Genomic DNA, 15,611 nt, shown 5'->3' with positions numbered 1-15,611 from the left:
AGAAGAATCGAGGCCAGTCCGATGGCACGATTGGTCGAGACGATGCCTTTGCGACGAACGGAGATTTCGGTGACGCTGCCGATAAAGAAAATGCTGCCGACATGAGCGCGGCAAGAGTGAAGCTACCTCCGCTGGTAGTGAAAAATGCCCATCTCAACGAGCTAATCGCGGATCTGGCGTCGCTGGGCGTCAAAGCCGAATTCAAATTGGGCAGAGTCGGCACCAAGGTGGTGCTCCGTACCAAAGCGGAGTATGACTTGGTCATCGCCCACCTGAGGACTTCCAAGGTGGAATTCTTCACCCACGACATCCCCGGTGAAAAACCGTTCAAGGGGCCTACCAAATTTCGACCCGAAGTTTATCGAACATGAAATCAGGGACCGGTACAAGCTGGCCCCAAGTGCCGTGTATCGAGTGACAAGAAGAGACGAGAATGTGAAGGCGTATCCGGATAGCCTTTTTCTGGTACACTTCCAGAAGGGAACGGTGACGCTCAACGCACTGAAAGCCATCCGGTCCATCAATTCCATCATCGTTCGCTGGGAGCCATACCGTGGCGGCCATCGCGATGTGACTCAGTGCCAGCGGTGTCTGACCTTCGGACACGGTACCCGCAACTGCAACATTAAGCCACGCTGCGGAAATTGCGCTCAAGACCATACCACCTCCGAATGTGCTGCGGATGAAGCTGTAGCGTCCAAATGCGCCAACTGTGGTGGTGCTCACCAAGGATCCAACAAGCAATGCCCTAAACGCGAAGATTTCAAGCGCATCCGAAATCAAGCGTCCACCAACAATCAACCAGCACGAAGGAAGGATAAGGCCCCGGCTTTCAGGACGGAGGACTTTCCGCCTCTTCATGGACAAGCGAATCCCAGGGTCCGATCCGCGCCCCCTTAAGAAACGTCTGGATCTTCTGCTGGACACAGCTCTCCAACCAACAGCTCAACCAAATAATCCCGATCTGTTCTCTGCAGATGAACTGAGATTTTTATCAACATGACCGGTGCTCTACGTAAGTGCCGCAATAAGTCCAAACAGATTCAAGTGCTCGGTAAGTTCATCATCCAATATGGTGTCTAAACCGCTAACCATCGCTACCTGGAACGCTTGCTCTGTAAGAACAAAACAGATTGAGCTTGCCAACTTCCTCCGCATGCATAGTATCGACGTGCGTCTTCTAACCGAGACCCACCTAAAGTCCGGTGACAGCTTCTGGTTGCCTGACCACAACATTATCTGGCTTGATCGCACCAGCTCCAGGGGGGTGATGTAGCGGTCATCGTCAGAAAGGGAATCAAGTTTTGCACTCTGCCCCACATCCGCACTTCTATCATCGAGGCCATTAGTGTGAAGGTGGAATCACCAACTGGAAACGTCCAATTCAAGAACGACCTGACCGCCATCACTCGTACTAGCTCCCGATTCATCGTTGGGGGCGACCTGAACACCCGCCATGAAGCTTGGCGGAACTACCAGCGGAACCGGAACGGATGTCTATTGTTCGACCACGCACAACATGGACTGTACACTGTGCAATTTCCGGACGAACCATCTTTCATCTCTCCGACGGGAAATTCCTCCACCCTGGACTTCTTCCTGTCAAACATCGGACTATCCAAGCCCGAGGCGCACAACGATCTCAGCTCCGACCACCAACCGGTGGTGACTGAAGTCGGTGTCAACGTGATTCCTGCTAGAAGCTGCCTGCGTAAAGACTACCACCATGTCAACTGGCTGTAGTACGGTTGAATGGTGGACAGCAACATCGATGAAAATCCACTGCTCGACACCGTAGATGACATCGACCGGGCGTTGGAAGGACTCCAACAGGCCATATCCGAGGCTGACGAGACATGCGTTGGACAAGTTCCTGTGAGGGGTAAGTTTGTTGCTATTGATTCCCACACCCAATTATTGATTCGATTGAGAAATGTGCGTAGACGCCAGTTTCAGAGGACTGGAGATCTGGACAAAAAACGAGACAAGGCCTATCTGAACAGGCAGATTGCTTCCAGAATGGACTCACTTCGAAATGAAAGTTTCGGACGTGTTGTCCAGAATCTGGACGACCGCTCCAGACCATTCTGGAAGGTAGCCAAGGTCCTGAAAACTCATCCCAAACCCGTTCCACCTCTCAGAGTCGAAAATGATGACGATCGGCTTTTAATCACCCCACAGGAGAAAGCAAATGCGATCGGTGAGCATGCCGCTTCATCGCATTTGCTTGGCTTGAATATCCAAAGTCCGCTCGAAGATCAGGTTGCGCAATGCGGTCAAAACCTAGATGCCTCCCCTTGTGCCGTGTCTCCGGCGGATATGATTACAGTACAACATATTTCCTCAGCGCTGAAATGTACCAAGAACATGAAAGCTCCCGGGTTTGACGGTATATTCAACTTGATCTTGAAGCGACTCAGCATGAAAGTGCAGTCTCTTCTAACCGGTATCTTCAACAGATGTTTGGAACTCCACTACTTTCGAAGCATCTGGGAAGTAGCAAAAATCATACCAATCCGCAAACCCGGTAAGGATCCAACATTGCCTTCAAACTACAGACCAATCAGAATCCTTTCAGCGCTGAGCAAATTGTTCGAGAAACTCATTCTCAATCGTTTGCTCAAGTTGGTCGAGGAAAATAACATTCTCCTTCCGGAACAGTTTGGGTTCAGAAAGGGGCACTTCACCAATCACCAGCTAGTTCGGGTGATGAATAACATCCGAAGTAACAAAGCTGTATCCAAGTCCACAGCCATGGCCTTGTTAGACGTTGAGAAAGCGTTTGATAATGTCTGGCACAATGGGCTTGTATACAAGCTTTGTAACTTTAACTTTCCATTACATCTGGTTAAAATCACCCGTAACTACCTCCAGCAAAGGTCGTTTAAGGTATCGTTGAATGGTTGTCTTTCAGACACGTTTTCCATCCCAGCAGGAGTCCCGCAAGGCAGTCTGCTGGGCCCCTTGCTTTACAGCATTTACACTTCCGACATTCCTCCCCTTGGAGACGGTTGCGTGTTTTTCCTATTTGCAGATGATACCGCAATAGCCGTCAAAGGAAGGATGCCTCGCGAAATAACGAACAAACTTCAACGATGTCTTAACGCCTTTGCTGATTATGCCACCACGTGGAAAATCAAAATCAATGCCTCCAAAACACAAGCGATCATGTTCCTCCATCGGCAATCGCCCAAACTGAAACCGGCTCCATCTTGTACTGTAATCATGGATGGCACAAGGGTTGAGTGGTCTGCTGAAGTAACCTATCTCGGGATGTTGTACGATGAAAAGCTCCTCTTCCGTTCGCATGTGGAAAAAACCGTAATCAAGTGTTCTGCCTTGGTTAGGTGTCTGTATTCGCTGATTTGCCGCAGATCCCGCCTCTCAAGGGTGAACAAACTGGCCGTCTACAAACAAATCATAGCACCTGCGATCCTCTACGCAGCTCCGGTGTGGGAATCATGTGCACAGACTCACAGGAACAAAATTCAGGTAGCTCAGAATAGAGTGCTGAGGATGGTTCTTAATCGTCCTTTCGACACTAAAATAACAAATTTACACGAAGAGGCAGGCATTGCCATAGATTCCAAAATTAACGAAATTAGCACTAAATTTACACAAAAATGTATTTTATCAGAACATGCTTTGATAAGCAATTTGTATATAGTAGATTAGGTGTATATAGTAGTTGTAGGTTAGTTGTAGTTGTAAATAGTAGTTATAAGCAGTGATGGGCAACTGAACCAACCGGTGCGCACCGTGTGCTGGTTCGTGTTCAAAAAATACTCCTGTGTTTATGTAAGCGTGTACCCTGGTTCGGTTGAGTTTTAGTGTACCAGTGTGTTCTAAATCAAAATCGTGTGCCGGTTTTCGAGTTGCCGCAGCTTGAAAACCGGTGTGCTAGAATTTTGGTTTTGGTACACGAGATATAAACCGTGTGCAGGGTTCAATTATATGTTACCAAAACCGGGTATACAGTTCTTGGTTCGGAACATTGGCAAGAATTAAATAGCAGTGCTCCCAAAAAGGTGAGTAAAATATTTGTACCAAGCGACAGTTATTAATTCAATTGCCAAATATTTTGATAGACAATATTGGTAGCGAAGGAACTAGAAATCATTTTGAAGTCTGACAAATACCCTTCGATATGGGTATTTTTGGAGTCCGCGTGACGCCTATAGTCTGGAAACCGATAACCGATACCTTCTTGAAATCCAGAAGGCGGCATCCTGTTGCAGATAAGCTGAGAAATCCTGTCAAATACCCTTCGATATGGGTATTTCTGGAATCGGGGTGACGTATAAATACCGGAAATCAATGTCTGACGCCATTTAGAAATCCAAGATGGCGGCTTACGGTTGTAGGAAAACTGGGAAATACTAGTAAATACCCTTCAATATGGGTATTTTCGGAATCGGGATGACGTATAGAGACCGGATATCAATGGGAATGACAATGTCAGGCACCATCTTTAAATCCAATATGGCAACTTCCGGTTATAGGAAAACTGAGAAATAGTAGCAAATACCCTTCAATATGGGTATTTTTGGAATCAGGATGAGGTTTATAGACCGGATATCAATGTCAGACACCATCTTGAAATCCAAGATGGCGGCTTCCGGTTATAGAAAAAGTGGGAAATAATGTCAAATATCTTTCAATATGGGTATTTTTGGAATCGGGGTGATGTCTAGAGAGTGGAAATCAATGTCAGACGCCATTTGTATAAAAACTGGGAAATAATGTCAAACATCCTTCAATATGGGTATTTTTGGAATCGGGATGACGTATAAAGACCGGAAATCAATGTCTGACGCCATCTTGAAATTCAAGATGGCGGCTTCCGGTTGTAGTAAAACTGGGAAATACTAGCAAATTCGGAACCAAGAAGACGTGTAGATGCCGAAAATGAATGTCCGTTGCCGTTTTGGAATCTAATATGGTGGCCATTGGGTTAAAAAAAAAGTGGCAAAACCCTACAATATAGGTATTTTTGAAATAGGGACGACGTGTTGATGCCGAAAATTAATGTCCGAAGCCATTATGGAATCCCCGATGCCGACCATATCGCATAATATTTTACACTTTTTCTAAATCAGGTGGTCACCATCTTGCATTCAAAAATGGCGTTGTACGTCGATATTCGGCCTACACGCGTCATTTCCGAGGTGATAATACTCATAATGTAAGGTATTTCACAAGTTTTTAAAAGCCAATGCCTGCCATCTTGGAATCCAATAAGATGTTGGACATCGATTTTCAGCCTCTATACGTCGTCTCCTACACACTTAGATTTTTTTGACGATATTAGCACCATCGAGTAGTTAAGCATTTTATTTTGCTGGATCTCAGTGAAAACCTGCCGAGATTGAGCTAAAAAACGGGAATTTTACTGAGGTCTTCGCTAACAAACAGAAATTTCTCGGTAAAAAATCTAAACGCTTATCAGAAAATACCTATATTGTAGGGTATTTGACATATTTTGAAACCAATGGCTTCCAACTTGGGTTCCAAAATTGCGTCGGACATCGATTTTCGGCATCTACCGGTCACCCCCGCAAGTACCCATATTGTAGAATATTTCCCACTTTTTATGAATACAGAAGCCACCATCAATTTTAGGCTTCTGGATATCATCCCGATTCAAAAAATACCAAAAAATGATGAGTATTTAACAATATTTCCCAATTTTTAGTAAATTGCAAGCTGCCATCAAGGATTTCAAAATAGTGTCCGATATAAACTTCCGGCCTCTAGACATCATCCTGATTCCTAAAATACCCATATTGATGATTACATATTTGCTATCAAACATGCCTATTCCAAACATAACCTGTTCGGAGTACTCCGGACACTATCCGGAGGGAAAAATAATGGATAATATCCAAGTTAAAATTATCCGGATTATTTTATCTTGAATATTATCCGGAGGAAAAAAATGTGCATACGGATACACTACGTTTATTTATATCCACTGGATAGGTCTATCCGGATAATTATATTAACAATGCCTACCTGGATAATTTTTAAGCCTACATGTTTTTAAAAAAACTTTTATTTTCGATAATCTGTATTGCCCATTTTGCACCAAAGAACACCCTTGCGCTAAAAATTATCCCTCAATTTTGAATCAATAGAACTTTGATAATTTTAACTTTTATTTTTTAGAGCATGAATTTTGAGGAAATATTTTTACCGCAGCAGTCTACTGTGGTGCAAAATCCGCAATAATTAATCTTATTACATTTATAGGAATTGTTTACACTGAATTTTTTTAAACATGTGATACCAGTGACTTGGTTGTGGGATGCATGCACAGCAAAAAATAAATTTTAATATTGCATCCAAGAGTTGTCAGTGTATGTAGTCTACTTAACTTGACGAAATAAATAAATAAATAAATAAATAAATGAATAGAATGCACTTCAATCATTTAAAAAATTTCATGTAATTTTTATGGCCACAAAAATGAACAAATGCAGTAAAAGCAGCGTAATGTCAGTTCATGTACTGTATTAATAAAAATTTTGTCCTTTTCAGCAACTAATATAACATCATATTTTCTGTGTGGGACACTAGAGATTAAAACAAAGTGGGAATGCCCTCAACATAACTGAATCTGGAATTTAAATTGTTGCTGCTGCGATTCCGAAAAAACCCATATTGAAGGGCATTTCACAGAATTTCCTAGTTTTTGTGCAACCGGAAGCCACCATATTGGATTTTAAGATGGCGTCTGAAATTGATTTCCGGTCTCTAGACGTCATCCCAATTCCAAAAATAACTATATTGAAGGTTATTTGACAGTATTTCTCAGTTTTTTTACAACCAGAAGCTGCCATATTGAATTTCAAAATGGCGTCTGCCATTGATATCCGGTCTGTATAAGTCTTCCCCATTCCGAAAATATCCATATTGAAGGGTATTTGCTAGTATTTCCCAGTTTTCCTACAACCAGAAGCCACCATCTTGCATTTCAAGAGGGCTCTGACATTGATTTCCGGTCTTTATACGTCATCCCGATTCCAAAAATACCCATATTGAAGGATATTTGGCATTATTTCCCAGTTTTCTACAACTGGAAGCCGCCATCTTGGATTTCAAAATGGTGTCAGACTTTGATTTCGGATATGTATACGTCATCCTGATTCCAAAAATACCCATAGTGAAGGATATTTGGCATTATTTCCCCGTTTTTCTATAAAGGGAAGCCGCCATCTTGGATTTCAAAATGGCGTGAGACATTGATTTCCGGTATATATACGTCATCCTGATTTTAAAAATACGCATAGTGAAGGATATTTGGCATTATTTCCCAGTTTTAATCTAACCAGAGCCGCCATCTTGGATTTCAAAATGGCGTCAGACATTGATTTCCGGGCTCAAGATGTCATCTCGATTCCAAAAATACCCATAGTGAGGGATATTTGGCATTATTTCCCAGTTTTTCTATGAAGGGAAGCCGCCATCTTGGATTTCAAAATGGCGTCAGACATTGATTTCCGGTATTTATACGTCATCCTGATTTCAAAAATACCCATAGTGAAGGATATTTGGCATTATTTCCCAGTTTTAATCTAACCAGAAGCCGCCATCTTGGATTTCAAAATGGCGTCAGACATTGATTTCCGGTCTCAAGACGTCACCCTGATTCCGGAAATACCCATTTTGAAAGGTATTTGACAGGTGTTTAAAGGTGTTCAAATTTTTTTTTCTATAACCGGAAGCCGCTATCTTGGATTTCAAGGTGGCGTTGGTTGACGATTTCCGATCTCCACGTCACACCGATTCTGGAAATACCCACATTGCGTAATACATCATTTGAATTCAGAGTTTTTCTGTATTCAAAAACCGCTATTTCGACTTGACACTGCATAATATTATTCATCAAATACAATTTCTGTTTAGTTATCTGCCATCACTGGCAATTCTGAATAATGCGCACCACGCACATAAACACACAACAGTACCGGATCGGTTCTTGAATTCAAAACATCATCCTTGTGAACACAGAACACCGGTACTGGAAAATCAGAACCGCACCGTGTGCAGCGAACTGGTGAACACGGTGCGGTGTTACTTGCAACTACCAAACCGAACCGACAGCAGCACCATACACTCGGTACAACAGATCAGCACATTGGTTATGCTTTAGAAAACCGTACCGGTGCTGTACCGGTGTTTTGCCCATCACTGGTTATAAGTAGTCTCCTTTTTCAAATTTAAGACAAACCAATCCCACCAAGGTGGCCATTCTTAAAACAGGCCTGATAGGACTAGGAACTGTAATTACTAAAAATTGAAATTTCAAAGGAACTAAAGTTGAAAAGACGCATCTGTGTCACTTGATAAGTTATGCATGTAAAACACACAATACAAGAAATAAAGATCATTTAAAGTCTAAAAGGTTTTTTCGTCATTTGCTTTCGAGCAACTGATCGGACACAACGTATGAGTGGAACAACACGCATCGCACCAATGCAAAGACGACGCAGTGTTGCCACATTATTTCCATTTTCAATCTGTATTTTCACCGTACAATTTTTTAAATCTGTTTTTGACCGACAAAAATCTGTAAAATAATCTGTATAACTTCTATAGTATGATCTTATTGCGGATCGTCGTAAAAATACGTTCATTTCATTTGAAGTTCAGAAATAGTTTGTTCATAGCTTAGAATCTTGAAGAAAGACTTTAGTTTGCTTTCTAAAGAATTAATCTTTTCAAAAGATATGAATCTAGATTTTTTACAAAAAATCAAAAAATTAAGTTCCAGTAATGAGAGACACACCGGAAAAAAATATATTGAAGAAACAATAACATTTTCGTTAAATTTTAATTTTTTATGCCCGAGATTACCAAAATCTTTGTCAGGTAATTTGTTTTTTTTTTATTCAAGAATTAAATTTTTATGAAGTATTCGTTGTAAAATCTAATGCTCGATGTTTCATTTTCTCCAATTCATCTCATCAAACCATATTTCAACTTTATTTGGTAGATTAAAAGAAAATTGAATCCGCTAGCTGTTGCTCGAACCGATATACTTAAGTGTAATCAGTATTTTTTGTGCAAAGAAGTATTCGTTTGACTTTGTACTGTCGCATTAATGGCCCTTCACTCATTTTCAACTTCTATTCAATTTTCATACTGCCGTACTCTAACGGAACTATCTACCAACTCTCTTCTAAGACCATTTTTTAGCTACTAAATTATCACATAAAAAAAATTTATATAGCATTTCCATACAACTCTGGAAATTGCAAACTTCGCGTATGAAGTAACATAAAAACAATTTGAATGTAAATAAAATCATTTAAAATCCTTGGCTCAACTCCAAGTTATGTTGTCAATTCATATTTGTTCTAATCCAGGGATACACTGGGCTGACCATTCAAGACAACCTTGAACAGACGTTCAGTTTTGGTGTCATAAGTGAACAAATTGCGTTGCTTCTCAGAAAGATATTGGAGAAGACATTTGAATCCGTCCATGGTTTCAGCCAATACACGGCATTCACCCCAACGGTCAAGTTCCGTGCGAAGAGCATGGAAATCGGAAATGGTTATCGCAACAGGGGGAACGTTTTCCATCTTAACATTAAGCTAGGAATGTTTTCTGAAATTTTTCCTGGATGATGGATATGCATATAAAATTGATTTCTCAAATGAATTTCATCAGAAGGGGGATCCAGAGATTGCTCTTTTCTTTTGCGTTTATGTGCCATGGCGGCCGAAAAAAGATTCTCCAAATCGACTTCCAAGCAAACTACTATAAGAATCCGAAGGATCGAAGAGGAATTTTCCAAATCGATACCTAATCAGGATTAACTCGGGTAGGGTCCACAGGAGGATTGAAGAGAAATGAGAATCGAAAAAGGTAGACAATTTGTAGGTAATATTACGCACCAAAAAGTGCTATTTAATTTTGTCGTATCTTTAAGTAGCAGTAACACTTCCTTGAGCAAAAAAGCAAATAGATCCGCACGGCAAGAGAGCACTATGCGGACTGTTAATAGTTAGTAAACGTTACTTTAAAATTAGTTATACTCGGTTTTGAGAAAACGTAGATAGCGCATCAATCACCATTTTGCAATAGGGTAAATGCCCAAGCAGCACCCATCTGTCACAAAAAGTTGCAGCAACTTGATTGTGACTGAAATTAGTCACATTGAAGTTACCTCAACCAGTTTGTGGCAAGTGTGCTACTAGGGTGACGGCTTTGACAGGCAGTTAATGCTTTCAGCAACCTAAGCGTAAACATTTATTTCACTGGGTTTTCACACAACAGCATTTTATACGATTTCTTACTGGCTTAGCTGCACTATGGTTCACTTTAAGAGCAAGGAAAACGCATTCCAAAAGTTTTTTTTTTTTGCTGAAATGAATAATACGCTGGGAAAATTACGGCATAAGTAATATTATTACTTATAATCAGGGGAGTAAATAAAGCCGTTGAGCGTCCAAACTCAATTGTGAGTTGTCCTTGAAGACAGTTTGTGAGATGCAACAAATGAAAACATTAGACTGAACAATATTTTTAATCATTAGGTTGCATACTGCATGTTTCCTTATTGAAGTACGAAGTACTGCACATTGTAGACGAAATACGCATATCTGTCAAGGATAAGCAAAAAAGGTAGTGGAATTAAATGAAAATTATAGAAGCTGATAAACATCAAATGTCCAGACGCTGGCAGACGTGGTTCCAGCAAGCTGCTCAAATCTTCAATCAAAATAGCCATAACACTCCAAATAAGACCACAGTCTGCTGCCCCGGGCTTAAGAGCTTCGTCAATTACATCACCTCTATGCCGCCCAGAAAATGAGCAACTTCAAAGCGTTTGACACTTCCTCCCACACTGCCTCGTGACCCTCCCAGTGTAAGTGATTTCGCTTTCCATCCCAACAACTTACTACTCTAAAAGTCCGGAGGAAAAAAAAAATCACCAACCAAAGCAATGTTTATCCAGCCACTTAACAGCTTGCACAAATCTTGTTTGATGTGTCTTGTTTTTTCCGCTGTTTTCGCACATCCGAACATTTCCACCGCCATCATCGTCGTCGGAGCACACTAAATATGCTGCCGTATTGCTATGCTGCATGACGCGGTTGACTTCGTTAAACGGAAGCGCGCCACTCACTCACTACTACTACTACCGCTACTACCACTACACTAGCACTTTGGGACTCTGGAGAGGTGATTATGGCATACATCTCTCATTTCGCACCACGGTGCCACCAACCAACCGCCGCCCCACCTGTGTGTCCGCTTACGTCTAGCGTGTACAAGTAGGTGCTTAATCACAGTGACGGGTGTTGCTTGTTTACGAGCGCTTTTCCTTTCTGTAGCTGACAGTTTTCGGTGGTGCGAAAATTTTCACTTTGCGGTGGATTAATTTTTGAATTGCACGGTTGTTTTGATTCGAGTCTTATTTAGGGAACTGCTCTGCGAGATGAAAGTGCACCTTTGCTTTGGTGCCTTGTGTCTTTGCTATTTTTTTTAAATTTTATATTCAAGTAATTATTGATAAATTTCCATGAAACTTTATTTGTCATTAGTTGTTGATAGCTTTGTTTAAACTAAATTGTGTTCAACTAAATTAGAGAGGGTATTTTAATATATTTGTTCTATTTATATCGCCATCCAGACGAATGTGTGTTTCTGAATGGGAATTATGTGTAGTTACTTTACATGAAGGGAAAAACTGATTTGATGATCTTTTACAAGAATAATGCCCCTGATTTTAAGAAATTGTATGTAAATAGATGCCAACTAATACTGCGAATATTTCTGAACTGATGAAAACCCATATGTGACTGATATACGTTTTTATTTGTAGTTCAGGTCATACTAAGCCAGTTTAAAACATCTAAACAATCTTAGTCCAGAGAATCAAGCTGCAATTGATCGTAAAGCTTGGCATATTTTTTATTTAAATTTGCATATATGTGCTATAATAATAAATTTTGGATTGTGGTACAATAACATGGTGGAAGAGATGTATAGAATTGACTTTAAAACGTAAAAATAACTACATTAAAAAACCTATGCCCAAATCCAAATAAAAAAAAAATTCTAGCGAAAGTAGATGTTAATAACAGATATTTAAAAATAATTCTGAGATGGTGGAAAATGTCTTAACAGATTTCACAGAAGACCAACATTCCATTGATTTTTTAAAGTCTATATTTTAGAATGTATGATATGAATTTTAACGGTGGTGTAGCGGTAATCGTAATTGCCTCTCACCCCAAAAGGCCTGCGTTCAATCTCTGATCATGCCTTCTTTCGGAAGGGAAGTAAAGCCGTTGGTCTACGGTCTACGAGTTGATGGGTCGATATGTAGGGTCAAAGTGTGGGAGCTCAGAACTGAAACCAGGATCGACGGAAAACAAATCAAGGGGAAAAAATCAAATGTTCAATCAACATTTCAAAAGCATTGACGTTACAAATAAATAAATTAATTCATTAATAACTAAACAAACAAATAAAGAAATAAATAAATAAATTAACGTATAAAAATAAACAATTAAAATTAAATAAATACAAACTTAAGGAATACATCTATATATAAATATATATATTTATTTAAAATAAATAAATAATTGAACAAATTAAAAAAATAAATAAATGCATTAATTAATTAAATAAATCAATAAATTAATAAATCAATAAAAAAATAAATAAATAAATAATTAAATAAATAAATAAATATATAAATAAATAAATAAATAAATAAAAAGAAAAATAAATAAATTAAAAAACAAATTAATTAATTAATTAATAAAAAAATAAATGAATAACTCTATTAATAAAAAAAATAAATCAATAAATAAAAAAAAATAAGGAAATAAATATATAAATAAATAACTTTATAGATAAATAATCATATGAAAAAATAAATAAATAAATGAGTTCATATGTTCATCTTCAATAAAATAATTTATTTAAATAATGATAAAAAAATTACAAATGAGTTGCTATCCATCTCCTTAACCGATCAGACGTATAATACCATTCTCGAACTTCTTTTGTGTGACGCGCGTGAGTTTTGTTGCCCATAGCCATGCGGGCTTTGCGAGAAAACTGTGTCGTTTTGGATAAATCCATTCTGCCTAAGCGGCCGTGTATTTCGGAAATCGAACGATTTCTAGAAAGTGAACTGCAACTTGATATGTCACAAGTGAAATGTATCCAGCCACACAATGTGAAAAACGTTGCATACCTGGGTATGCAAAGTAACAAGAAGAATCGCTTCAGCTCATCACCTGAAGCATTTTATGGAGTATGAGGGAGAAAAGATCTCTATTTCAATTTATGTCGAAAGCAGCGCTGTCAACGTACGTTTGCATGATCTTCCAGATGACATGTAGAATGTGGTTATCATCGACCATATGCGCCAATATGGAGAGGTGATAGCAATTCGCAGTGAGGTTTGGAAGAGTTATTTTCCAGGCTTCAGTAATGAAGTGCGTGTTTTAAAAATGAGACTTATTCTTCCCATCCCGTCATTCATTACCGTGGATGGCGAAATTACATTGGTATCATACCCAAACCAAGTAAAAACATGTCGCAATTGTGAGCGCAAATCTCACCCAAAGCAGCGCTGCTCCGATGTGGCTCCAATAGCAACAGCAGCAACAGCAGCAGCAGCAACAGCAGATGCAACAGCAGATGCAACAGCAGCAGCAAACGAAGACAATACTCTCAGTAGCATCACCAACAACAACTACGTTAACAGCAAGAACAAGAAAAACAACAACGCACACAAACTTCCATCAAACGCAGCCAACAGTAAGCAGTGGCCCTCGATCCCGAAATCGATACCAAACGCAGACAGCAAAACAACAAAAACGAAACGCCAGCGATCAGTCGAGTCGGACACAACAAACAATGCAACCAAAAAATTGAACGCAAATGACTCAAGCGAAAGTTATAGCAGCCTGATCTCTGTGAGTGATGATATTTGTCCATATACGCAGCGCCCATATACGATCCCAGATCTTTCGCATATTGACGATCTTGAAGAACGGTGTGCATTGATCGAGGAAAGCAAGAAGAGGATTGATGCCATCTATTTAGAGCAAATTGAAAATAAGAAAAAGAAAAATTATGTATTTTAACTAGGATTTATTGTATTTTGATAGACCTCGGCTCCGTAAAGTTTAACGAAATTTGAGCCTAACAAATAAACAAATAGTTAAAAATAAAAAATAAATAATTGAAGATGCTACGTTCAAATAACAGTCATTTGAAATCGTTGACTTCACGGAGAAGTAATAATATATTACAAATAGTTTAATTAAATAAATAAGAAAATAAATAAATACATAAAAAAATAAATAAATTAACAAATATGTTTATTAATAACTAAATGATTAAAAATTCAAATAAAAAAAATCAATTAATAAATAAATAAATAAACGAAAAATAAAAAATCAAACATATATTCAAATTAGGAATAATCATTTAATAAATAAGTAAAGCAATGAATTATTAAATAAATAAATAAAATAAAAATTAGTCATAAATTAAATAACTAAATGAATCAATGTATTACCTTATAAATAAAGAAATTAATAAAAAAAATAATAAAAGTAGATATAAATATGTAATATAATAAATTAAATCTTCAAATAAAAAATTTAATAATTATCAATATCTTAACATTAATAATTAAATAATTAATAAATTAAGAAATTAAAACATAAATAAAAGAATTAATAAAAAAAATAACAAATAAATAAATAAATAAATAAATCAATGAACCAAAAAAAAATTAATAAAAAATAAAGTTAAAATAAATTAAGCAATAGCAAAATAAATAAATCCCAAGATTAATACATTTAACAATCAATTAATAAACAAATTAATAGATGAATTAAAAAATTAAAAAATAAATCATAAGATAAGGAATTAGTTGATAAATTTATTCTTCAATTCAATAAAAAAAATAAATTAATAAGTTTATTTCTTGATTTAATTGTGAATAAATAATAAGATACGTTATTTACCAAAAAAAAAATAATTTAAAATAAATAAAAAGATCAATAAATAATTAAATAAAAACATACATAAATAAAGAAATAATATATAAAATATTTTTTTAAATAACTAAATAAATTTTGTAAATAAATTAATAAATCAATAAATGAATAAATATATTAATAAATACATCCATCAATTACTAACATAATGAATAAATCAATTCAAAAATAAAAAAAAATGTTTGAATCAATAAATACAAAAATGCATGAATAAAAAACTAAATAAATCATAAGATAAAGAAATAAATAAATCGATAAATAAACAAATGAATAGATCAATAAAAAATAAACGATAAATGTTCAAACAAATTAAGAAATTGGTTGATAAATTCGTTCTTCAATTATATAATAAATAAACTTATAAATTAAGTTCTTGATTAACTTATGAATTAATGAATATATAATTAAATGAATAATTTAATAAATGAAAAAATATTCAAGAATAAATAATTTTATAAATAAATACACAAATAATCTTATAAAAAATTAATAAATCAAAAAAATGAATACGGAAAAAATTAAATATAAAGAAAAATAAAACAGAGAAGGGAATAAATCACTACA

The 15,611-nt window shown here is 37.2% G+C and overlaps 1 protein-coding gene across 1 annotated transcript in view; it reads left to right on the top strand.

Moving 5' to 3' along the window:
* LOC135714008 (MORN repeat-containing protein 3-like) overlaps nt 1-15,611 on the top strand; it is a 69,589-nt gene that overhangs the window by 19,728 nt on the left and 34,250 nt on the right. Inside the window, exon 3 of the mRNA XM_065237265.1 lies at nt 13,630-13,710. Coding sequence (XP_065093337.1) covers nt 13,630-13,710 — 81 coding nt within the window. The remainder of the gene's footprint in view (nt 1-13,629; nt 13,711-15,611) is intronic.

This window comes from Ochlerotatus camptorhynchus, unplaced genomic scaffold (genome assembly GCF_037179485.1).
Source record: "Ochlerotatus camptorhynchus isolate MF236.1 unplaced genomic scaffold, CSIRO-AGI_Acam_v1.1 ptg000598l, whole genome shotgun sequence".
Taxonomy (NCBI): Eukaryota; Metazoa; Arthropoda; class Insecta; order Diptera; family Culicidae; genus Ochlerotatus; species Ochlerotatus camptorhynchus.
The sequence above is the reverse complement of the archived record's forward strand: the minus strand, read 5'-3'. Positions and strand labels throughout refer to the sequence as shown.